The sequence below is a fragment of the Denticeps clupeoides genome, chromosome 4 (genome assembly GCF_900700375.1).
Source record: "Denticeps clupeoides chromosome 4, fDenClu1.1, whole genome shotgun sequence".
NCBI lineage: Eukaryota > Metazoa > Chordata > Actinopteri > Clupeiformes > Denticipitidae > Denticeps > Denticeps clupeoides.
In genome coordinates this window covers 19,834-47,192 of record NC_041710.1, presented here as the reverse complement: position 1 = coordinate 47,192, position 27,359 = coordinate 19,834, and the positions used below count along the sequence as shown (strand labels likewise).

General features: G+C 45.0%; 1 protein-coding gene across 1 annotated transcript in view; it reads right to left on the bottom strand.

The window, feature by feature from the left end:
• dpp6b (dipeptidyl-peptidase 6b) overlaps positions 1-21,120 on the bottom strand; it is a 74,141-nt gene extending 53,021 nt beyond the window's left edge. Inside the window, exon 1 of the mRNA XM_028976130.1 lies at positions 20,976-21,120. Coding sequence (XP_028831963.1) covers positions 20,976-21,032 — 57 coding nt within the window. The 5' untranslated portion in view covers positions 21,033-21,120. The remainder of the gene's footprint in view (positions 1-20,975) is intronic.
• Positions 21,121-27,359: the final 6,239 nt, after the last annotated feature.

Sequence of the window (27,359 nt, the reverse complement as noted above, 5' to 3'; positions counted from 1 at the left end):
CAGTGATGGCTTTTATGCACATGTAGATTTATTTTCGTCCCCACAGACAGCGGGACGGCAGGACATGTTCATGTTGAGTCTATGTTACATTTACAGCATTTACCAGACCTTATCCAGAGCGACTTACAATCAGTATTTACAGGGACAGTCCCCCCCTGGAGTGTCTTGCTCAGGGACACAATGGTAGTAAGTGGGATTTGAACCCGGGTCTTCTGGTTCACAGGCGAGTGTGTTACCCACTAGGCTACTAGCACCTTACAGCACCCATAGGTGTTGTCACTTTCACCTTCTAACCAAAATGAAATGTTGTAATTAATTATTAATTCCACGTCTTTGTTACTTGTAAAATGCAGAAGTCACATTTTGTGTCTGCATCACCGAGCTTCCAGCAGCTGCTGCAGTTCTGAGCAAGATCTCTCCCAAGCAGGCGGTCCCCTGACTCTGCAGGGTCATATAGATTTTATTGTAATGACCTGTGAAGCCAGAAAAGGCTTTTCCTGAGCTGAGCGTGAAAAGCAACGAGGACCCCCCTGGCGGTGCTGCTGGTGCTGGGGTGCAGTTAGAACCGGTCCACGTCCTACTGACTCGAGCGACCAAACGCAAAAACCCCACTTACTACAACTTGTGTCCCTGAGCAAGACACTGAACCCAGAGTGTCTCCAGGGGGACTAACTACTGGGTGAAGGAGACCAACTTCTTATTCTTTCGTCAAAGGTGGCCTGAAGGGCTGAGATCTGTGAATTTGAATATTCAGATATTTCAAACTGAACTGCAGAAATTGAATTTGAATTGTTCAAACTGAAGATGAATGAATTCCAATGAAATTGAAACTGCATTTTTATGTCCAAAAAAAATCACTTCTCCAAATTCAATTTATTGTGACGGTTAAAAGTTCAAGGGCCATGAGCCCACCAGGGCGTGGCCAGGATCCCCAGTCACCAACAGGCGTGGCCAGGAGAGAAGCTATAATGAAGTATAACTCTCCCTTTGGGCAGAGAGTGCGGCGCTGGCTCCGTGGGTGTGGCAGGCCCAGACAGGAATGCTCTTATTGATTTTTACTGATGTATTGATGAACAACGGCAGGATTGGTGATTATTGCATAAGTTGTGTACGTGGTTATCTACAATAACCAAGAAAAAAACCCATGAACATGAGAAACTCACCATCTTGTTGTAGGCACATAATATTAGCAAATATTAGAAACTGCGGTGCAACCCTCATGCATAATGAACAAAGCAGGAAATTATAATACATTCATTTATATTCATAGAAACAAACAGTTCACGGCCATGCATGCATAATTGTAAATTGTGAATCTCTTATCTCATCTCAGCTTACGTTATCCATAAAAGAGGAGAAGGAGGAAGTTGCAGGTTCTAGGCTCTGCAGAGGTGGTAAGTATAACCCTCTTTGTGGTTGTGGTTGGCCGAGCGGGTAAGGAACCAGACCCGTAATCGGAAGGATGCCGGTTCTAATCCTGAACTGGCAAGGCGCAACCGAGGTCCCTTTGGTCCCCGGGCGCCTTTCATGGCCGCCCACTCGCTGTGCTGCAGCGCTTCACATTTTCTTCTTGTTCATTATAAAGGAGGTATGATGATTGCTTTCAGGGCTCGTTCAGTACCGGCGGCCCACCCTGACGCCACTCCCACTGCGCCTTTCACTGCTGCAGCCTGTTGATGGACGTCCCACCCTCGTCCTCCTCCTCCAGAATGAGTCTGGCTGCCTCAGGACGATTCCCAGAAGGTCTGGAGTCTCCTCCCTGCCCTTTATCTCCACGCAGAGTCTGCGGCGGAGCTTCGTTCTGTCACTGCTGTCACGGGGACTTGTTCCTGCAGACAGAACTGATGTTCGTACATCACCCTCTCCTGTCCGAACCACAGCAGCTTGGGTGGACGCTCAGGGTGACAAATGAAAAGAAAAGGTCTTTTTTGACCTATGACAAGGTCTTCTAGCTGGAACTGCGCTTATTTTCAAATGATGAACTATACAGTGTTTGCAATGAGGAACGTGGCACTGTGTCTGTTACATGTCTAGCAATCGGTTATTAATTTTTATTAAAGTGAAGTGATTGTCACATGTGATACACATGCAGCACAGCGCACGGTGCACACGGTGAAATTTGTCCTCTGCATTTAACCCATCACCCTGAGTGAGCAGTGGGCACCATGACAGGCGCCCGGGGAGCAGTGTGTGGGGACGGTGCTTTGCTCAGTGGCACCTCAGTGGTACCATGGTGGATCGGGACTCAAACCAGCAACCTTCTGATTACGGGGCCGCTTCCTTAACTGCTAGGGCACCACTGCCCCCGCAGTAAGCTAAGGAACCTTACAGTTCACGATTCTCTTAAACACCCTTGTTGCCCAAAAGCTGCAGCCTAATAGAGAAACTCAATGACTTCGCCTTTCCATCCTTTAGTCCTCATAAACCAACAGCTATTTATCACAAAAAAGTGCCAAACAATTACAGTTGGGACTATACAGCATTACCAATCAAACAAATCTGGATTCTGTTTCAGGTTGCATGTTAATAAATGCACTTATTTCACAGTCCAGTAAAAGTCTTTGTCTCATTAACTGTTAAAGTTCACCTCGGTTCAGCTCTGAGGGTCTTTGTCCCGCAGTGAATGGAACATAAGATCACTTGAACAGGCTTCAAAATTTAATTAGCCAGCGCTGAAGGCCAAACCTAATAGGATCCTGGCCCTGTTGTGAAACGTCCTCCTTATCACGCTATTAAATTCTCAACATTCAATTACAAAAGCGACTCATTTTCACCAGCAGGATTCCGCCGGATGCAATTACGGCACGCCGGAAACTCACAGCTCTTCATATTCCGAGTTCTCCGAACCTCGGGGGTCTCCAATCTGTCAAAACTCTGCAAATATTAATTACCTGCAGACAAGAGGCTTCAGAAGTGAAGAGCATGAAGCTGATGCACACCTAAATGCACACCAACAGGCATCCAGCTTCTCCAACCAGGATCTGGCAGAACCAATTCCACATTCCAAACAAGTTAAAAGATTCCAGTTGCCTCAAAATGACCAAAAATGACTTTCACATAAAAAAGACGTGTTAGTGAGCAAATATGCGGCGTGCAGCGGAGAGGCGGCCATCCAGCTGATCCCACACGCTGTGATAGATACATAGTCAGAGAGATGACTTTATTGTCCCTATACAAGTACAGCGAGATAACCAGCAGATGCACTTTTATAATAATGTTTTCAACAAAGACAAATAGAATAGAAAAAAGATGCAGTTTGGAGTATTTACAATTTTTTACATTTCCAGCATTTACCAGACGTCCTTATCCAGAGCGCCTTACAACCAGTAGTTACAGGGACAGTCCCCCCCTGGGGACACTCAGGGTTAAGTGTTCTGCTCAGGGACACAATGGTAGTAAGTGGGGTCTGAACCTGGGTCTCCTGGTTACCCACTAGGCTACTACCATGTATGAAGTAATCACACATCCACAATTTAAAGTGAGTTAAAGTGCAGGTCAGATGATGGTTGAGGTGTGATATTGAACAACAGTTACTGCAGTCCAAAGACACACAGAACGAGGTGGGACAGTTAGAATAAAGTGCAGGGCATGAAATAATAATGGGGACAGAGTGGACGTGTGTCCAGGGTGTGTGCTTGTGCGGACGTCACTTAGGAGGCGAGTGTGTGCTGGGAAATGGCGGTGGGGCAGAAACTGTTCCTGTAGCGTCTACCAGGTTCTCCACTCTGGATCTGCTCCAGAGTTGGGTCCCAACGAAGCGCCGGGCCGTCTTTAAACTGTGAGAAATGTGATGCCGAGCCATGTCAGGTTATAAAAATGATTGGCTGGTGGAGCCCTGTGACATTATTATATTTCATGATCTGCCCTTCACGTCAAGACAGATTTGATTGTCATTAGAACCATCTACAGAATACAAGGTCCATGGACCAACATAAAAATATATATGACACAAAAACAAATACACAAGACCACATATGTGTTGACAGGAAAACAGACAACGCAGCTCACAAAACTTTATTAATTTATGTGCAAAAGAGCAAACACATAAATTGAGGTGTTCAGCAGCATAAAATAAAGTATTGCACAGTGTTAAATAAACATTTAGGGCTGTCGGTGAATAAATGTAAAAATCAGCCAAATACGCACCATTAAAAATGGATTAAACGCTACCTGGGCCCAAAGTGTTGGTAGGCTTGGTGATGTGTCCCTTAGAACAGTCTTTTACGAGGCCATGGCCACTGTCGACAGCCGCCCATTGACCATAGATGGGATAAATGACCCTAATTCTATTGAGCCTTTACCACCCAATCATCTAATTGTAATGAAATGAAAGGCTGCTCTTCCACCTCCTGGGAAATTTGTGCCACAAAGAGACGGAGAAGAGTTCAGTATTTGATTGAGCAGTTCTGGAGCTGAAGGAAGAGGGAGCACCTTTCCAACATCTTCACCCAGCAGAAGTGGCATGTGCCCCGACACAACCTCGAGGTGACATGTGGTCATTATAAAAGAAGGAATCCTTCAGCGAAACCAGTGGCAGTTGGGGCAAGTGGTGTGGACAGTGATGGCGGTGGGGTGTGTGTGTGTGTGTGTGTGTATATATATATATGAAAGTGAAGTGATTGTCACATGTGATACACAGCAGCACAGCACACGGTGCACACAGTGAAATTTATCCTCTGCATTTAACCCATCACCCTGAGTGAGCAGTGGGCGGCCATGACAGGCGCCCGGGGAGCAGTGTGTGGGGACGGTGCTTTGCTCAGTGGCACCTCAGTGGCACCTTGGCAGATCGGGATTCGAACCGGCAACCCTCTGATTACGGGGCCGCTTCATTAACCGCTAGGCCACCACTGCCCCTCTCTCTCTCTATATATATATGGATTTGTCTGAAATACTTTTTGAACAAGTGTGATTTCAGCTGCTTCTTAAAGAGCAGGACAAGTTGTCCCACCAGCCGGGGACAATAAAGGAGAACAGAGTGGATTGGGATCGGAGACCCCGTGAAGAGGGAATTTTTTGTCTCGTTTCGTGTGCAGATCTGAGACTCCAGTCCTGCTACTTGAAAGTGAAGAGTTTTGGGGTACACACACGTATTTACATTCATACAAATATTATAGTGTCATGATCCGGACCGGCAGGGGTGACTCCGGATCCAGAGTCTGGACCGGAGTTTCATGTTGGTCCTGTGTAATGTTCCCTGATTGTGTTCACCTGTTGTCTATTTATATAATTGTATAAAACTATCCTGTTCGTGTCTGTTCGCCGTCGGGTCATCGTGCGTGTAGATGTTCCCTTGTCTCGTGTATTTTATATTAAACCCCTGTCCTCCTTCATCGCCATGTCCAGCCCACCCGTGACATATAGATAGATGAATAGATAATGTTTTGTGTGGTGTAGTAGATGGTTCTTAGAATTTGGGGATCGTGTATGGTTGTGGCAACATGACATTGGTGGAAGTGTAATGGACCACCGTTTTTTTGTTATTTATAATCATATTTATTTATAAAGGTTTCTATAATGTGGATCGTTCAGGTATTTGTGATGGAGTGGTGTGTGTCCCCCCGCGGTCTCGTGTTTTGTCCTGTAAGTGATGCCCTGGTTTGCACAGGAGGAAGCCGGCAGGTGTCGGCCGCTGCGCGAGCTGTGCGCGCTGTTCTGGTTTGTGCCGCATTTGTATAGCCGAAGACTACATGGTGTCAGAGGAGCTGATTGTACATTTGCATTCCACAGCGAGGAATTTTATTTCCAGAATTTGTAAAGCGTATTTATAATTCTTATTTATCTATAAAATGTATGGTTACATGTGGATGTGTCTGTGTGTTTTAATACAGTTTACCAATGCTTTAAATATACTTTGAATAAAGAAAAAAACTTTAAGCATCTGTCAATTACGGCGGTAGAGGCCTAGCGGGTAAAACACTCGCCTGTGAACCAGAAGACGCAGGTTCAAACCCCACTTACTACCATCATGTCCCTGAGCAGGACACTTAACCCTGAGTGTCTCCAGGGGGGGACTGTCCCTGTAACTCCTGATTGTAAGTCGCTCTGGATAAGGGCGTCTGGTAAATGCTGTAAATGTAAATGCCAAGACTCACTTTTGGGATCCAAGGGTTGCCACACAATTCATTGCAGTTAATTGTGATTGGTCGTCAAACTGAAAGTTTGACAGTAGTCAAACTGAATTGTGGGTCCCTTGCTTGCAGTGCTTGCGGCAGAAAGTTCATGACAGAAAGAAGAGAAAACCTGTTAATCGTTTCATCCGGTTTCACTCTGTGTACCAAACTCTGACGATTTGTATACAGCACTAGAGATGGACAAGTTGGTTAATATGACTGGAAGGTTTTCTGAGGACCTACAGGGCCCCGCCCCGCCCGGGCATCTTCCCTCCAGCCGACATTCAGCCGCCGCCTTCATTACGTTCTGTCGCTCCGCCTGCGTTATGCAGTAAAACACTAACTCCGCCTCCTTCTGACTGACCCATACACATCATGGTGGTGACCTGGCAGGTAAGGAAGCGGAGCCGTTATCAACAACAACAACATTTATTTCTTATATAGCCCAAAATCACATACAGTATGTCTCAATGGGCTTTGACAGGCCCTACAGTTGACACCCCAACACTTGACCCTTCTGCACACAAGGAAAAACTCCACACAAAAAAACTCTGGGAGAGAGAAAAAAGAAAGGAAGAGACGTTGGGAAGGAGTGATACAGAGAGGGACCCCCTTCCAGGGTAGAGTGAGCCTGCAAATGGTGTCAGTGCAGGGTTGGGGATGATATAATAATAAGTCTTACAGTTGTAGGGTTGGAGAAGTCCAGGATGTAGTCAGTGTCAACCCAATTAATGGGTTGAGGGTTTGAATCCCGATACGCCAAGGTGCCACGGAGCAAAGAACCACACGCTGCTCCCCGGGCGCCTGTCATGGTGCCCACTGCTCACCAAGGGTGATGGTTAAATACAGAGGACACATTTCACTGTGTCACCGTGTGCTGTGCTGCTGTGTATCACCATCACTTTCACTTCATTTTCACTCATGAAACCGTCTGGCTGACTAAGTGGATGCTGACATTTTATTTTTTTTCCCCTTAAGAACGTTTGAAAAAAATATTCTCTGCATTTCACAAATCTCATACATAAACACACAGGGGTCTCTTTTAGACTCCGTCATGGTGGTGGTCCTATCATCCCGACCCCAATTCCCCCATATTTTCTCTCTCGGCTTCCACACACACAGCCGAGATCAATAGAAACCGCACGCATCCATCGGGTCTTTTCACACGTGCCTCCGTCAATGAGCTCACGAGGTGACGATTCCACGACGAATACTAAAGTTCTCAGCTTCTACAGTCTCAGCGGTCTCTCCACGTTCACGTTCCAGTTACCACGAGTCATTTATTACTGATGCTTAATGAAGAGGATACACCAACACTCAGAAGAGCATGAGTGATGTTCCACTTCACAGCACTGAGGTCGAATATCACAAAATCTCTTCTTCAAATTCCTGCTAATCAAATGGCAAGAAACCCTAATGAAATTCTCTGTCCCAGCACCACAGAAATGGTAAGAAGAAATAATAAAAGAGCATACAAAAACCGCTGAGAAAAGAGAATAGTAGTGCAAGAGTGCAATGTGTGCATGTGCATAGCATGCAAATCAGTAATCGGTACATCGGCATGTAATGGGGCAAATCTGGTAATAAAACTGTAACAAGTATCCTCAGAAACAAGCATCTTTTGAAAAGATTCACCACGACGCAGACACAACTAAACAGGAGCACAGCATCATGGGAAATGTAGTCCTAAACTGAGCAGGAAATGAACTGAAGTAAATTTACATTTTACGGCATTTACCAGACGTCCTGATCCAGAGCGACTTACAACGTGCTTCCATGTCACCATGGATGAAGTGGTCAGTTCTGGTTCACTAGGACCCTCAACTATGAATACAACCTTTTTATTCACTCTGTTCTAGTTTCTATACAGAAGTCAGACAAGAAGAAGGTCACAAGTTCATCTAAATCTTCTCTAAAGAGGAAGGTCTTGAGCTGCCGTGTGAAGGTGCTCAGTGACTGAGCTGGAAGTTCATTCCACCACCGAGGGGCCAAGACGGAGAAGATGAGCGTCTTCCTAAATGAGTTTGGTGGAGAAGAGGAGCACCAGGATGATGTTTATGTGAATGATGAGCACAACGCAGGGACTATATCGAAATTGGGGATTTTGCATCATTATATCAGAACATTCGGTGAGAGAGACACACACTTCACACACCCCTGCTTTCTAATCGCAGAACTGAGCTCTGACTCTTCCTCTTCGGTCCTTTATGAGGCTGCCGTGTTTACAGTGTTTTTCATTCACGTTTGCGGAGTCGCCGAATCCAAATCAAAGCGCGGTCGATAAGGCGGCGATGGAATTGGGTTTTTATACTGAGATGATATAAAACTTCAGAGCCCGGCAGGCAGAGAGAGACGCTGCATCCACTTGAAGACGAGGACAAATTAGGACTAAGCTCGCACACACACAATAAATTTCAAATTTTGATATCATGAACCCTAACCCTAATGTAAGAGATATCTGTTAATGATGCTCGTGGCAGCAATGGAAGGAGGGGTCACACACACAGAAGCCCACCTAACACTGGAGCCCGATTAACAAGCATTTTAATCGTTTTTTTTTTCACTTGTATATGAGTTATGGGCTGATCTCTGTAATATTTCTGTGAGGTCAGCATGAATATGACCACTGCTAATTTTTAAAAGATATTAGTGAACATGAATAACAAATCAGTCATTACAACACTGCATGAAACATGCAATGGGATATATTTCCTGTTCCACAAACAGAAAACCAAAGAACCTGCGAGCCGTGTTACTGAAACGTGTTTAATTGTAATCTTTTATGGATTTATTTTTAATATATACAGTACTGAATGGAACTTTTTTGTCCCGATCGTCCGAGATCGATCATCCTGCTCATCACCATCGACCCGCACTGCAGCCGCCAAATTGTTCAACGTGAATTAACGTATTTCAGCTCACGCTAATGAATGAACTCCGGACACAATTCCTCTCGTTCCGAACTTACTGTGAAACTGCAGTAAGGACACGCGAACGAGCACACACACAGAGTTCAGTTGAGGGCAGCGAGGCCGTACCTTTCCAGACAAGCCCCCGGTGTCGATCTTCATCTGTGTAGCAATGAGCACTGACATGCTGAGGGTCCACGGTCCACTCCCCCGAGCGTCCTGACACAGGCTGAAGATTCTGTCCACCAGATGAGATCTCCGCCCCGCCCTCCCTCTCCTGCAGTAAGTCACTCCCTCCATCCTTCCCTCCAAAAGGAGTCCTGCATCCCAAACACCTTCATCATATGCGCGTGTGTGCGCGCGTAAAAGATGCGATACGAGGAACGCGGAGCGCTCCTCCCGTGTTTGCAGTTAGGCTGTAATTAACTGAGCAGCGGATTTATGATCCGCACCTCGTAAATTCCGGCCCCCCGACCCCCACGGGGCCCGGCCGGGGATGAGTTTTATCACCATGAAAGACCGGCCTTCATTAGGCTTCCTAAACACCAGCAGTGTTAGGAGGTTCCTCGCCGCCTCCGAGCGATGTGCGTTAATAACTCATTCATTTTAATGCCGTCAATACACGTCCACGGGCCGAGGACGAGGGACCCACTGACCTGAACTGGTAAATGGTGCCATGCATGAGCACTCCGCTGCAACTTCATTCCTCATCCCATTCTGCTGACTTTACACACATTTATATTCAAATGAATAACATTATATTCAGTCTTCACACCGTTCCACCGAGTCCTTGTTTCTGAGTACAATTCTGACTGTAGATTTCATGCATTTCTAAACATGCTCTGGATGCTGCACTTTTTACACACCAGGCGTCCCAGCCTGGCAAATCAGGTGCCAGGCCATGCCCCTTTGCTGGTTTGTGTGTGTTTTGTTGTATTCATAATGTTTTCCCCCCTTCCGTCATGACATGTATCTTGAATCAGATTTGAACCAGTGATATCCACCTACAGAGTGATTTTAAGGTCAGCGACCATCTACTTTACACTTCCTCAAAGCCTTATCAGCTCTTCAGATTGGTCTGATCTGTGGCTTTCAGATGGTGAAATGACCATCAGATCAGCTCCATCAAAATCTCTTACATTTACATTTACATTTCCAGCATTTATCAGACGCCCTTATCCAGAGCGACTTACAACCAGTAGTTACAGGGACAGTCTCCCTGGAGCAATTTAGGGTTAAATGTCTTGCTCAGGGACACAATGGTAGTAAGTGGGATTCGAACCTGGTCTTCTGGTTCATAGGCGAGTGTGTTAGCCACTAGGCTACTACCACCCTCTTGAAGACCCATCTGTTCTTAGAGCACCTCCTCCTGTACATACTTGCATGTTCTTCTTTTTTACGTCTCCCTTTTGCCTGAAGTTTGTAATTAAATGTGAAGATCCACTTTACTGACACAAACAGGAAGCCGTTCCATCAGTGGTGTGACTTCAGACTCCTGAAGACTGTGCAGCATGCAGTAAAGAGGATCGGCCTGAGGAAGAAATTCATATTTCACGCAGGAGGATTTATTTCTTCATTCCTTTTCTGTGGAGGCAGTTCAGTCCGGCCCAGGGGTTTACAGCTGCCCATAAAGGGCTGATATACGGGGAGACGAACGCTTCTTTACCAGCGTCCATTAACAGCAGTTCAAACGCTCCATGCCGAGGGACGGTTATCTGCAAGCCCAGACTATGGGTGCATGAACCTGACCTGGCAAGCCTAGCTTTCTTTAGCATACTATGTGCATTAGACTAGGATGGAAAGGACATTTGTGTGGAAATGAGCGGGTTTGAAACATAATAGCCAGAGACTAGCCTCCGTTTCATCTCCTCAGCATCCATTGTTGCATCTCATTCGAGATAATTAAAATGCATCACCAAACAAACTAGCATTCAATAAAAAAACAAATTTACAAGCAGCAAATCATACAGAAAGGATAGGTACTACATACCAGAAGTTCCTGTTTACTGACTGATCGTTTATCGCACAAGCTCGACCCGACCCGAAATGGCGGCACAAAAGCCCTGGATATGCCTCTCTGGTTCAACAGTTGTGCTTTTTTGAACTTTCCTGTTTTTCATCCCATCTCCCACCACCTTCTATAGAGGGACCACTGAGAGCATCCTGACCAGCTGCATCAATGTCTGGTTTGGGAACTACACAATACTGGACACAACAACAAACACCCTTAGTTAGCAGTAGAGGTGTGACCCTTCACTGGTCTCACAATTTGAGTCAATTACGATTATCAATGCCTCTTTATCGATCCATCACGATGCATGGCATAAATATTCTAGATTGTCACACAGATGTTTTCAAATACAAGAGTTACGGACTCGTACACCCGTGTGGATGCATTGATTATGGTACAATAAGCAGAAAAATGTTTGTATTGTTCTCCTCCGTATTTATATGTATTTGAAGAAAAACGCCTGGTTCAGATGTCTGTGGCATCAGGTGAGGGCGGACTGAACACAGACCATTTTTCTGCTCACTGTAGAAAATCTAAAGCCACTTTCAGACCAAATGTGGCGCATGTGTGTTGTGTGTTTTTCTGATAATGTCGTGTTGTAGATCTCTGGACACTCAGAGAAAGATCAGCTTTTTCTGGTAGTAGCCTGGTGGGTAACACACTCGCCTATGAACCAGAAGACCCAGGTTAATCAACAACAACAATGTGCATACTTTTGTACTCTTACTTGACTACCTTTGACTTGTACTTATTGTTTTGGAGTAACACTACTGACACTTAAATGATCACCTCTGGTTTGTGGTCCTGGAACTGGTTTCCTGAGGCGCCATTTGCTCAGACCTGATCCATGGTGCCGTAAACAGCTCTGGCCGCACCGCAGCGGGACATTAAATCAGGTGGTGGCACAGAGCTGTGGATTAATTCTGCCCCCTCCATCAACCTGGCAACACGGCTACCGGCCCGTACCATCTCTGTCAAGAGCACTGGGTCAGATGCCAGCCTTTACCACCCTTAACGTTTAACGCATTCACTGTCAGAAATATTAACAGGATAATTAGAGAACCCTGTCCTTCCAGGGTTGTCTCTGACGAGACAAATGGACCTCGTAGAACACAGACAGATTGATAGAGACCACAAAGTGCCCAGAAAAACCTGAGTGGTGAAGGCCACCTGCCAGCATCTCTGCTGAGTTACAATTCACTACACCTCCATTACACAGACACTCTGCATGTTCCCTTTTTTTCTTGGTGTGGGCTTGGGGGGGCGTGATTGGAGACGGCGATGTGTCCCGTCCACACTACCGGGCATGACAATTCCGGGACCCGGACAGCACTCATCAATATTGTTTACGGCCACTGGAGTTCTGCACCCACCTAATGACAAAATGGCCAGGATGGAGCTGACTGTTACACAACCCACTCGGCTGCTCGATGAAAACATCTGCCCTCGACCAGGGAGTCTTCGGCAGGTTATTACTACTGTAACATTGCGTGACCTGATGATGGAATTCCTGGTACAACATTTACATTTACATTATTTAATACAGTAAAACGTATAAACCAGGTACATGCAGCACATTGCACCGTATATTACACAATATCACCCCCTATATGTTTATTGCAATTAGTGTGATAGGAAGTTTTCTATTAGAATTGCACATTTATAGCACTGAAAAAGAAGCTCAATATTTGGGTGATGGGTGATGGGTGATGGCGATCGGCTTGGCAGGAAAAGAACACCAGACGCATTCGCACTACTTGACGTAGACGAGGGGATTTACTTAAAACAAGAGCACGTGGTGCAGGACAACAGGCATGAACACAGCCATGCAATAAACAACCCGGCGGAGACTCGAGACTGTAGGTTCAGTTAAATCCAGACAACAACAGGATGAGGGCAGACAAGTCCCCAAAGTCACCACCGCAACAGCCGTATAGACGAATCTGAAAGATTCCTGAAGTTCCGTTGGAATTTACACACTGAATGGCATGATATTCCATATTGGAAAAACATTCTGATCTGATATGGACCGGAGGGCCAGCTCTGTTCTAGGGTGCCATCTGGTCCCAGTGGAGGTGGTGAGTTCTGGACAACTTCTCCAACCCCATGCAGGAGACCCTGACAGCACCGAGCAGCTCCTTCAGTGGCAGGCTGATGTGGGACGGGGAGATTCAGAAGGTCTTTCCTGCCAACAGCTGGCCACACAAACGCACACATCCAGAACGCCATCTCCGTGCAATATGTGTATATATCCATACAATTTCACAAATATGTATTTTTTATGTATATACTTTTATTTTCCCAACTCACATTGACTGTTTTTCTTTTCTAGGACTATTTATTAGCTTATTTGAACATTGAACATTATACAGTCGACATATTGTCTGTGCTATTGTTGTTGTTGTTGTTGTCTCTTATCTTATCTACAAAATGTATTTAGATTTGGTTGTATTTGTCACTGACTGCGGTTTGATATGATATACAAGGTTTCAGATGATGAATATAAAATGGATAAAATCAACTTTATTTTGAACTCACTTGTAATACTTTAACAGATTTGTGACACTGGCCAGAATGCGTGTATGTGTTGCTGGGTGAATTTCTATGTGATGAACGCTATTGGGTAACGTTAGTAATGCATCAAACCCATGTGCTTACACCACTGAACCCATCACCTCCATATGAGGTTCTAATATTTTATACTTAAAACTACTGTACGTTGGCCCATAATTAAAAGGTATCTGTAGGTCAGGCAGAGATGATTAGTATCTCATCTGTCTGTGTGTGAACATGGATGGACATAAACAACCCATTCTGTCGTCTCACCGCCGTAAATTCCCCTAAAGCACGACAGCAGCTGGATTAATGCGCAGTTCATAAACTACATGTCCCCATGGACACGCATAAAATATAACAAATGCTGACGGCCACACCCTTAATCCACCGGCTCAACCAGCGGGCTGATGTTCATTCACGCACGCAGGCACACAATGGGAATAAATATCGGCACACCGTAACACAGTAAATGTGAAGAACACTTCCACTCTTGGTCATTTCCTTTTTAAATGGTCTGAGATTCTGAAGGGAATGAGAATGACTGACTTCTGATTGGCTGAGATGGGTATTTGCAATGTTGATCACTGAGGTTTCTCATGACACCTCATGTATAATAATTCATTCATACCAGAGCAATTAATCATTTATATCCATCACCTCTGTAGCTCCAGTGGCTGGATATATCACCAAGGTAATCAAGGTCACTCTCAGGACAAGGTCTACTTGAAAGTAAAGCGAAAGTGAAGTGAGCAGCGGGCACCATGACAGGCGCCCGGGGACCAGTGTGTGGGGATGCCAGTTTGCTCGGTGGCACCTCAGTGGCAAGTTGCCGGCTCGGGATTATGGGGCCTCATCCTTAACTGCCTCTTGTGGTCCCAAAAAATGATTCCAGACATTATATTAAAACAGCAAAAAATATGTTGGCTGTAATACATCAATGCCTCAATAATATATTGAGAAAATTTGTGCCAATCAATACACATTTTATGGCATCATTATTCAGCGGTCTACCTCTCCCGTGTATTAGTGTGTGTTCTTCCGGGGCTCACGAGCACCCTGATTATTATCACAGGTAAGTGGTGGTAATCACGGGTGCTTAGCAGGCTGATGACTTCTGATCGGTGATTGGTTAGTTTAGAGGTAATGGGTGTGTCCACTCCTCTTTATAACCAGCCGGTCCCTCTAGTCCTGCGTTCGGTGTCCCTGTACTGCATGCTGTCTGTAACGACAGTGAACCCCACGGTAGGACTGGAACTGGACTCTCCCCTCTAGTCTCCCCTTCTCTGCCCCTGCTCTGTCCGTGTGTGTTTGTATCCTGCATTCCCTGTACAGAATTCCCGTATGCTGACAAGTAAAGACGCTCACGCAGTGTACGGGGGACACGGGTTCCAATCCAGCGCAGGAGGATCAAGCACACACAGCCTTAAGCTAAGGCAAGGAACACGGAGACGCCGGTTCGAGGCCTGTGAAAGACAAAGGCGATTGTCGTTCTCACGCTGAGGGCCTCGCTGAAGATCCCGCAACACGGCCTCTAGAGGAGAGGCGTGGCACTACAAGCAAGGACATTTCAGTTATTTCATTTTTTTACCCCCGAGTTTAAATAAAATACGCATTTCTCATTTTCACCTGCGTCCTCCATTTATCACCTGAGCTAGAGGGGAACGTGACACATTGAAAACGAATAAAATAGTGTTAAAGCTATAATTTTATTACCTACATCAGGCAGGTCAGTGACGATTAGTGACAGAAATGGAAAAACATTATCCTGCAATATTTGAGAAATTCTGTACACAACAGTGATTCTGGATGTCTTGGCAAACAAATTGGAAAGACAGAACTGCTGAAAAATTAATAAAACCCAATTGCTTAAAAACCCCTCCTGTTTGAGCGATAACAATCCTCAAGGGGATCAGGTCAATCAAGGCAGTTTGTCAGTCAACGTGGCTAGAACTCAAAAGCCCCCCTGACAGGGTTGAACACATAATTCTAATTAAAATCTCCATAATCAGTTTGATAAGGCAGAACACTTATCAGAGTAATAAGGAGCACAGGAGTCCATCTCAGAAACAGTGTGAAACTAATGAGAGTCTGTATGTAGTGCAGGATATCGTAACCTGTTATTAATGAAACCACAGGACCAATTCCACTCACCAGTTTGGTGCTAAATGGAATTAAAAGTCGCCCCGCTGTGCACAGATCAGTACGCAAGTGACGCAATTAAATTTATTTAATGAGGAAACGAGAAAATGAGGAATGCCCTCCTTGTTGAGAGCAGTTTTCACCTAAATGCATTTGTTTCTCACGCTCAGATTACATTTACACTTACAGCATTTATTACACGCCCTCTATCCAGAGCGACTTACAGTCAGTAGATACAGGGACAGTCCCCCCCCTGGAGACACTCAGGGTGAAGTGTCCTGCTCAGGGACACGATGGTAGTAAGTGGGGTTTGAACCTGGGTCTTCTGGTTCATAGGCGAGAGTGTTACCACTAGGCTACTACCAACCAGTTTAATGTATTCAACAATGAAAAAAACAGATTTATTAATGGATGACCCTGTATCATTAATCTCTGGTCATCTCCAAACTGGGCCTACTGTCAATTCTGGCTGGCCTGCCTCTAAGTGCTACTCGACTTCTCCAGCTGATCCAGAACAAACCTTCCTTTATAGGAAATATTTCGATAAATAAAAAGGTTGGGATCTGAGTTGTTATGTTTTTTTCTCCGTTGGTTTGGCTCACTTCTTTAAACAGAAATGACATTCTCGAGACAACATGGACAAATCTCCAAACCACCTTGCAATTGTTAACAGAATGGCATTTCCCATTGATTTCATCAAATTGCAAACGTCTTAGTACATGTCTCAAGTGCCTCAGTTCATCTCTGCAAATGACTACAGTTGGCACAATGAGCCCACATTTAGCACATTTTCCCATCTAAACTGTTTAGTTCATTCTTAGTCTAATTGTTGTTTTCTCCAAAACATGTCAGCGTGGTTTCATTTTGTAAGTCATCATATGCAGAATAGTCTGTTCAATTGTCAACATTAGTCAAGAACATATGAACACCATATATGAATTTCATGGAACATTTGATAAATTCATGATGAAATGTGTCCTCTGCATTTACTGTAAACCATCCTGAGGAAGCAGTGGGCAGATATGAAAGATTGGCCGTGTGGGTAAACTGCAGTTTTTGCAGGTCATGCATGGTGTTGTGCTGAACCATCCAGGTTATTTTGGCAAAAGCGCTACGTGAATGCAAATGAGCCAAAGCAACTGAGAAGGATCGTTGATGGTACTAACTCTTTATACAGGAAAGGAATCTAATACTGAAGAACAGTTTTGGGAGAGATTTGAACTTTTGCTAGTGAGCTCTAATGTTGTAATTATAATGTAATGTAATTTATTTTTCAAGAGATGAGCCAAGCCCACAGAGAAAAACCGTAAGTAAATGGTCCTAGTGAACCAAATGAGGGATTTTCTCAGTCGCTTTGGTGCGTTTCTCAGATCAGAATTAAAATTCTCATAACTATTAGTTCAACCTCCACAACATTTAGTCATTTGTGCACATCATCGTAGCAATTTCTCCTTTCTCTGAACAAACTGCAAATGATTTTGGACATGTATCAGTTGCTTTCATACATTTCTCTGCTGTTTTTTGACATTTCCATTTGCTTATGTCATGTCAGTCAAAATTTATTATACTTATGGATGCTGAATAGTCGTTCTCAATGAAACTAATAGTCTTACTTTCATTGCTTGAGTCATTACACACAAAATTGTTGAACTAGTTATCAAATGTCAAATATTAGTCATCTGTCAAGCAAATTCTATACCTTTCTTTATCATTTTTTTCCTGGAAATGTCTCCTAAATTGAACAATTGATCTCAGGTGAAATTTTAGTTGTAACCAATGACAAACAACTTGTTCACTGTCAATCATGGATGAATCCTGTGAATCCTCAATTGGCAAGCATATATGAACTGAGCAGGAGCTAGTGTGTACCATTTCTACACTTCTGGGACACAAAATGGAAGGTCAGCAATTTTACTGTAATTTTACTCTGCACCACATAGGATTGAAAGACAACCTCGCGGAGGTGGAAGAGGTCCCCTTTTTACCCCACAGCAAGAGGAAGCCATTTGTGCAATGGTCATTGCTAACAAATGGCAATAAAGTTGAGAGAAATGCAAAGCGCTGTCATAGAGAATAACACAGTATTTGGTAATATTGAATCTGTTCTAAAAAAAAATGAAATCCGCATGAAGCAATTGTATAAAGTGCCATTTGAACGAAACAGTGAAAGGGTGAAGGAGATCCATCACCAGTATGTGCAGGTAAAGCAGGTCTTCTATGTTCAGCACTGTAAACTGCTTTACAGTACTTTGTAGTTTCATGCAGTACACTAGCAATTCTACAAAACACACTCTACAATGTGTTTTACCAAATGCATGCATTACTGTTTGTTACTGTACACAGGACAATTGTGAAATTGCATTTCTGTCTCTCTCTAAAAACGTGTACTGGAGCTGGAAGCCAGGGAACCACTGCACACATTCATATATGTTGATGAGGCAGGTTTCAATCTGGCCAAGGGCAGAAGGCGTGAAAGAAATCGCATTGGACAGAGAGCAACCACTGAAGTCCCTGGTTATATTACCATGTGTGCAGCCATCTCAGACAACGGCGTCCTCATCCATATCCCCCTTCTTGGTCCATACAATACCCAACATCCCCTGACATTTTTAGACACTCTTTACAGGGACCTAGTCCCTGAGAATGAGAGGGGTGGAGGCCAACTCAGCAAGTATGTTGTTGTCTGGGATAATGTCCGTTTTCACCACTCCCATCTGGTCAGAGAGTGGTTTGCTGCACATGAAAGAATGCTGGTTGAATATCTCCCTCCATATTCCCCATTCCTTAATCCAAAAGAGGAGTTTTTCTCTGCCTGGAGGTGGAAAGTTAATGACCGACATCCACATGAGCAAATGGCCCTGCTAGCAGCCATGGATGCAGCATGTGACAACATCACAGCAGAGTCCTGCAGAGGATGGATTCGCCACTCCAGGAGATACTTTCCTCGCTGCATTGCGAGGGATAACATCCGTTCATTCAGTGTCTCAGTTACTCCCAAAACTCCCATAACATCTACAGTAACTTTACTGCACATTTCAAATGGCTGTACAAGTAGGGCATTGTGCTGTCTTGAGCATTTTCAGGTGTCACCAAATATTTTTGCAATGGAAAACACTGAAATTATAAACCGTCATAGTGAAAACATGACAAAGCCATTTGACTCTCTTGTTCATAAAGATGGTGTCAAGACTGTTCATTTTGATGGCACTGACAGTTTCATTGACATGAATACTTGCTTTTGAGGAATGGATTATCAATTTTGAGCAAGTGACGTGCTTTTGCAGGCTATCCACTAGGTTTTGCAGTTTGCACTAGTTGTTTTGAGAAATGCACTAACTGCTGTGCAAATGTTAATAGTGTTCTAAGAAACGCACCAAAGCGACTGAGGAAAAACTGCAACCGAAACGCACCCGAAAGAACCCCTCGGTCCAAATGAAGTGGCCACAGTCCGGCACTCTCTCTCTCAAGTGCAGGTCACCTCCTCCACAGGCAGGGGGCGCCGCAGCTCGACTATTTCTGCTCAGCATCACACCGAGCAGCTGTGAGTCTCTCACACACACAGATATTTTCACACAAGAATATAATATCTCTTCATCCCCAGTGTGTGGTTTTGATGTTGCATGATGGGAAGCTGTTGCTGTGGGGCTTCCATGGTTTGCATTCCTGCTCTGGGAACGTGAGGCTCCAACAGACCAATCACCACCACGTCCACGACGCGGAACCGTGAGTTCTAAAAGACGCCACGGCTGGACGTCACAAGGCAAGGAAGCTTGGAGAAACGGGGAAATGGATGGCGTGTTGTGATGAATGCTTTTAAATGGACTCGCACCGAATAATCCGTGCAAAAATAAAGAAAAGTTACTTTTTCTCTGTCACTTTTGTTTCAGAATTGTCGGGGGTTCGAAGCTGAGCGGTAAATGCCAGCTTACGGACCTTATGAGCTTTAGTAGCTGCAGCAGCCAAGTTCCAGCCTCACACAGGACAGCATCACTGCACACTCACAACCTGAACAAAACCGAGGAGCATCCAGGAGAGAGCCTTTCATCTGGGTCCTTCTACTAAGAAAAGGTCATTTGAGAATGAAAACATTTGAAAATTCTTTATATTACATTATTATAACATAATAATAACATTAATAATGTTGTTATTATTAGATGCAGTAGCTTTTGGGCATCATTCTTGAAGGGGGCGTGGTTATTTGGCTGCTCTCATGGAGATAGATAGATAGATAGATAGATAGATAGATAGATAGATAGATAGATAGATTGATTGATTGATTGATTGAAAAAAGGAACGAAACGGGAAAGAAGCAGAAGTTTGGTTCAGTTTTTCTGACTCAGAGGTGATTTTTAACACATCAGCTGAATTTCTGTGCCCCCGGCGGAGACCATATGGCCTCTTTCAGCCCCACTGGCACCATTTACAGGCCCACCTGAGTTAAAGCGGCAGAGAATAAAGGACAGAGAGGGGGGTAGAGACAGAGCTGGCAGCCTTTCATGTGGTCTAACATGAAAGGGCGAATCTCTTCTGTCTGAGTGCATTTGCTCAGCTTTGTGGCTTTCACAGATTTTTTAACAAAGCGACAGCAAACCACTGAAGGCACGACATGAGCCGCCAACAAAGTCCTCATCTCAACCATAAAAACTCTCTAAATGTCCACAACATTAAAACCACCTGCCTAACAGGGTGGAGGTCTGCATGGGCCTGACATGGACTGACACTGAGGCGTGGACTTCACTGGACCTCTGACGGTATCTGCTGCGGTATCTGCTACCAAGTCCTGCAAGGTCCAGGCCATCTGGAAGTCACCTCTTCCACTTTTGCAGTGTTGCAGTATTGCTGAAAGTGGGAATGGTGGGAAGACGTCAGGATATACATGGTCTGAAGCCATCTTCAGGTAGGCTTCGCCCTGCCTCTTCTTAACCTCTCTCCTTTTTGCATCCTGGTGTCATGTCTTCTAGAAGAAACCGTGACTCGTGACACTCAGGACACCGTCTTCCCTTCTCTAGTGGTCCAGATCTGATGCCCACTTTCCATCAAACCTACTAAGTTTACTGTTACCATAGTAACCAGGTCACGTCACCTGCCCGTGGCTTTAATGTTGTGGCTCTTAAAACAGGATGAAAAGTGAGCAGAAACGATGCATGGGAGTGGAGATCAAAACCACACGTCAAGAAGAGCACGTCTAAAGCACACCACGGCACACGGTGTAATAAAAGTAGTACAGACCCCCGAATAGTCCCCCACCTTCTCCCCTTTGCTGGAGCTTCTCCGGTAGTTCCCCGCGCCCGCGGACGAGTTCATCTTCGCCCTCTTCCTCCTCCTCTTCCTCTGCTCCACGGACGGCCCTGTTCGTCTCTTTATTGACGGATCGGTTTCGGATCTTTTATTTTATTGTTGGGAGGAGTTTGGCGTCGCTCGTGTCGCCGTCTCCCGTTGCCGCTTCTCTCCGTGTTGCCAGGTGCGCAGGTAAGCTGCTGTTCTGAGGCTAAGACGGCTGCCGCGAACGGGGGGATTTTATGTACAGACGCAACTCAGCAAATCCAGCTTTAATGGGCGTGAAAATAAAAAAAGAGAATAAAAAGGTGCAAACCGCACAACTGCTGCGGGAAAAGCTCCGACCTGGCAACGTCATTTTCTGCGGGAATCCGAACGCGGTCCCGCCCACCGAGAGGCCCCGCCCACCACCTCACCGCAGTGTGCCACTTTCTGAGACATCTCAGGACAGACAGCTGATGGGTCTGCTCCGATGGTAGTACATTTAATTAATGTTAAATTATTACGACTATTTAGAAAAACATTCATCATAAGGCACCATTCATTTAAAATTCATGTAAATCTGTGACCTCTCTGTGAACATAAATTTACATGTCAGTCGTAATAGTTTGGCATCTTTTGGATCAAAGCATTCAACCAGGAGATTTTAACAGAAATCTGGATTTTTCTCAATGTGCTCATCAAATCTTACTTTTTGGTTTCAATATCCTGGTCCTTTGTTCAGAGATTTATATTTACATTTTGCAGATGCTCTTGTCCAGAGCAACTTACACTGAGGTCCCCTTGATGAAGGTCCCGTCCCACACGCTGCTCCCCGGGTGCCTGTCGTGGCGCCCACTGCTCACCAAGGGTGATGGTTAAATGAGGAGGACACATTTCACTGTGTCACTGTGTCCTGTGCCGCAGTGTTTCACTTCACTTTTACTTCACTTCACTTATATGTGCATGCCAGACAATGGCAGCTAATAACCTTGTCTTGTCTCTGAAGGCCCGACCTGGTAGGACTTTTTTGTTGTCGTTGTAGTGCATATTTAGCATATTTATTTACTGTAATGTTACAGTATTTATTTACACTAATGTTAATGTTAATGGTCCCGGATGTGGAGAAGCAGTCAAGTCGGAGCTTTATTGTATTACGTGTACGTTTGAAGCGGTGAACTTTGATCGATTTAAGATCTAATGCCGGTGTCCCTGTGTCCCTCTCTCTTCATTTAGAGGAAGAGAGAAAGGGCGAATCTACGTGAAACGTGTTCATTAGCAGCGTGAGAACTGCAGGCGCGCTGTGGTGGGTTGTGGGGGTTCGGTGGCTTCCAAATGTAGGCCAGTTAGTGCCACTGGTGGGGGTGTTTGATCGTCCTCTGAAGATGCGCTGAGCAGAGCAGAAAACCAGCGTCCCGTCCTCAGCATGACCCATGCAGGCCATGGGCTCCACGCGGACCCACGTCCAACACCACAGATTACCCACAAGCCCCTGCGGACTTGTTTTCCTCCGCATTCCCTTCATCTCCCCCCACTCTCCGATGGATTTTAATCAGCCAATGACACGAGACAGGGTCACGCCCCTCGGGGGACCGAGTCAGGGCCAGCACAAAGCCATTCGCAGCCCTTCCATTCGCCACGTTTTATAAAAGATGTTGCTTGTGAGCAGAGAGGCGAGCTGATTGACCCATCAGGCCAAGGCAAGACTTCCTGTTTTTCTGCCGCGGTACTCAGATTGCCAGGGTGAGCCGAGGATGAAGACGCCCCTAAATAATTGAGGTTGAGTGTAAAAAAGTCAGTGTTGTGGCGCAGCGGTGTCCCCATGGAGCAGGAAGTTGACCTGGACGCTGGGAGAGGAGGTCAGGGAAGCCTGGGTGAAGTAATTAAAGAGCAGAACAGACGCGTGTCGGGCAGCCCGCGAACAATCGAGTACGCGTGGTACAGCCGTGTGGGACAGTCTATCACCCAAACTACAGTAGACAGTAGACGGTAACACAGACTGTCAATGTCCCAGCCACCAGCCCACTCTGTACATACTGACGGCAAGCTTTTACCTCATCCAGAAAGTTGAACACAAATTTCACGCACGCCGAGATATTTTTACCAGGACAGGAGTATCGCCGTCCACTAAGTCCACCAAGTCCACAAAATCCTTGACTAAATACATTTCATTGTGAAATTACATTCTGTTGTTGACAAAATGGCTGGTAGAGTCTCCAGGGGGGGGACTGTCCCTGTAACTACTGATTGTAAGTCGCTCTGGATAAGGACGTCTGATAAATGCTGTAAATGTAAATGTATTTCATTTCTGTGAAATAAAGTGCATGTATGGTGTGTCGTGACATGCATGTAGTGCATAGTGTCCATAGATGCCGTGGTCTTCTATATTTTACAGGATTCATAGTTGACTTTCTTCCAACCTTTGTGACCCACAGAGACGGGACTTTTATCTCCACTATAACTATGCGAACATGGTTAGATTTTGGTCACTGATTACTGTACATTCTTCTCTTATGAAAGTACACAAGATGACCACAACATGTGGTTTTCAGTTAGTTAACAGTATGTTCATGTTACCACACAATGAACCGAAGGTTCAAACTGTAAGTCCAGAACTGTAAGAAACGTTACCAAATAAGAGTAAAGGGCGTGAATTAGTAATGTGGATTAGAATAAACCTTTAGTTGTGATTTGTAGGGTGCTTAACACTCAGTTTCTAACACACAGCCATTACACTGGCTTTAAAACCAGAGAACTCGGAGGAAACCAGAGACTCCGCACACACAAAAGTGCAGCCAGGTCACTAACCGCCGTGACCCTAAAGGCCGGAATTTTGCAAATCATGGATAGGGTGGTTAAGGAAGCGGCCCCATGATCAGAAGGTTGCCGGTTCGAATCCCGGTCCGCCAAGGTGCCACCGAGGTGCCACTGAGCAAAGCACCTTCCCCACACACTGCTCCCCGGGCACCTGTCATGGAGCCCACTGCTCACCAAGGGTGACAATACAGAGGACACGTTTCGTTGTGTCACCATGTGCTGTGCTGTGTAACACAATGACCATCACTTCACTTCTTCTTCTTCTTCTTCATCACTATGGTTGTTTCTTTGCTAATTAAAGGCCCATTCTGCGTGAACCGATGGCGCAGGACACAGGTTACGCAAAAGGGATTTGCATTCATTAGAATATGAAAAATGCCTCAGAACCTCACAGTGATAAATGCATATTCATGGTGTGCAGCTTGTTCTCCAGCGAACGTGATTCCTCAGAAGCAGCTGCAGTTATGAATGCTGTGGAGCAGCCCTGGAGGAAACGCCGGGCCAGTTCCCAGAGTGCAAATTCCCAACTGTAGCACATGTCTCAGAGTCATTTTCTGCTACAGTTAGGCAGGTCTGCAGAACAACAGGCATAGATGTTTTGATAATCTGTGGTAATGAAGCCCAATTTTTGATTTAATGTTGCACATCACTTTTCTAACCGTGTAATAATCCAACATTGAAATAATTTCTGGTCACAGAATATCAGTCCACTGGATGGAGTTAGATTAAGCAGTTAAATGAAGACTTCTCGGATAAGTTAAGACGGCTAAATCCTTCTTGGTGGAACACCCTCAGGACTCGACAAAACCTCAATATCACGCAAATCACAAGGACCTACAAAAGTGAAACTAGAACAGCAGCCCCGCACATCAACTCCCAGTGTGCACTGGGTCATGTTGGCTATATTGAAAGTGAAAGTGAAAAGTGAGAACATACTGCCTGACTGTTCCTGTAGTAGCTTCTGTGCGTACACGAGTGCAAGGCAGTAGTAACCATACAGTCCACACATCCCTTAACCAAGATGACTAAAGATTATGTGTATAATTATATTGGAAATTGAGTCCTTCAGGTGCCTTTTGGCATGACCCCATGACATGTGCCTTTTACTAGGGAGCGGTTTCCACCACTGTACCATACAGGCCTGATTGGTGGACTGCTGCAAAGATGGTTTGTGTTCTAGAAGGTTCTCCTCTGCCCATAGAGGACATCTGTACCGCTGATAGAGTGACTGCCTCCCTGACTAAGGTCCTTCTCCCCCAATCACACAGTTTCAATCCTGTCTCGGAGGTCGCCAGACAATTCCTTTAACTTGGTTTGTGGCCTGACATGAACTGAACATGAACTTTTTTCCACAGGTGGACTCCACATAAACTGTAGGAACATCTCAAGGTTTGATCAGGACACACAGGAGGCACCTGAGCTCAATTTTGATATTTCAATATACATTTGCAAAAACCTCAAGTAAATGTTTCTCACATTGTCATTATGGTGTGTTGTGTGCAGAAGTCTGAGGGATAAAATGAATTTAATCCATTTTGGAATGAGGCTGTGGAACATGTGGAAAAAGTGGCGCATTGTGAATACTTTCCGGAAGCATTTTCTCATAGTTTCTAGTATTTCATCATCCAGAATTTCTTGTCTACAGAGTAGCCAGATACCCTACAGAATATGAAGTACCTATTTTTACATACTGTGTAGTATTACAGTGTGAGAAGTCATCTAAATTCACCCTTAAAATTAGTAAATGTCCCTCTTAGGTATCCCAAATTCCATAAATCCTCAGATATACTTCCAGTGCCAGGCAGGTGTGCCGTAGGTGATGGGTGGTGGTCCATGGGCTTTAAGTTGGAAGTGAGACAGACAGACAGTCACTCACTCATATCCTTTTCATGGATGTTTCCATTCCACTCACACCGTTATAATTATAGCAGTGCTCTCCCCCGCTTTCTCTGTCTCAGAGGACGAAGGACATCCGATCTTCAGTTTATGGCTTCAACACACCCTGAGTCAGCAGCAAGGGACACAAATACGATGCATGTTTAGATGTTCATGAGTGATTTACATTAACAGAGCCACTGGAAAGTATCAAATCTCCCTCTTCTTAATGCCTGAGAGCCTTTCTGTTGTAGAAGACGTCATTTAAATGTCCAGTGACCCAATTTCTCTCTTTTGACATCAGAATTTTCAGTTTGCTGGATCTGTTCAGGATCTGGATCTGTTCACTTCTTTAATTATGCATTGTTCAGAAGTTCCCTGAATTTTCTGCAGCAACTGAAATCGATTGCTGGAGTATCAGAGACCGGTGGCCTATGAATTTCTTATTGACCGCTTTCCACCACGTCCGAATCAATAACCTCCTGACCCACCGGGCGGAGCCCGTCAATAGATCCGGCCCCGCTCATTTGGTTTGGTGTAAATCGCCGCAATTGGAAATGGCAGCAGCTCATATTCATTTTCAGAGCCTCATAACTCGAGAGTCAGAGAAACCAGGACTCGTGGACGCCTGTAATCCTCCAGGGGTTCCACTGTGAACCCCCGTCCACAGATGTCCACAGAAATTCATTTTACTCCATGTCTGTGGACTTTTTCACTCATAAACTAGCAGTTTATACACTTTGCTAGTTTGAGAAGTATTTTAAACTACATCATTTCTGCAGGGTACATAGTAAAATGGCAGTAGCACACTGAGAAAGTCTTTCTGGACACATCACCAATAATTGTGTTCTAATTCTAGGCCTCTTCATAAAATTCATCCCTCCATGCCCTCTGGTCAGCACAACATCTGAGCAGCTCCTCAGACTTGACAAGGACGTTTTCAGTGCCACCCTTGAAAGGAGTTCAGGTACGTGGTTCTGATGGTCGGGACACACACAGAGGTGCCAGCCTTGAAAAACAGCCTCCAATGTCCCACTGCTCCAACACACACACACACTTTCTATTTCTGCTTCATTAACATACATTGTAAGGACATTGTGTGGCTTGCTGCACCACAATATTTTGGTAAGAAAAAAAAATCACCCTGGGGACCATGTTGAGGACACGCTGCAGATACGATCTCCTCAGCAGGGGTATCCTCCCCTCGTAACACTCAAACAGGCCAGAATTTGTTTCCTAAACTGTTGGCCAACACACACACAGAAAAATCAATGCACGTATAACCCCCCTGGACAGGGTAAAACACTGCTATTTCTGAACGATTGATAGCAGGGTTGGGAAGATGGTGACCTACAGTAACGGTGTGTGTGTGTGTGTGTGTGTGTGTGTGATCACACACCCCTGGGACGGGAAGGACAGACTTCCTGTAAGCAGCCCTGCAATGTTGCTGCCCTTCAGACTTCCTTCACAATGAAGGAAGGAGCATGGAAGGAATACAACTTGAACGCTCTCTCTAAAACTTTGCCAAGTAGATTGTGCACCAACAAGTGACATCACAAATCAGAGAACATTGCTTCTCACTACACAAGAATAACGAGTGGAGGAAGTGCGAGGAAGATGGTTTTATAAATAAATCAGGCATCTAAATTCAGAACAAAGGTCCAAAACCTGCAAAACCAGAAG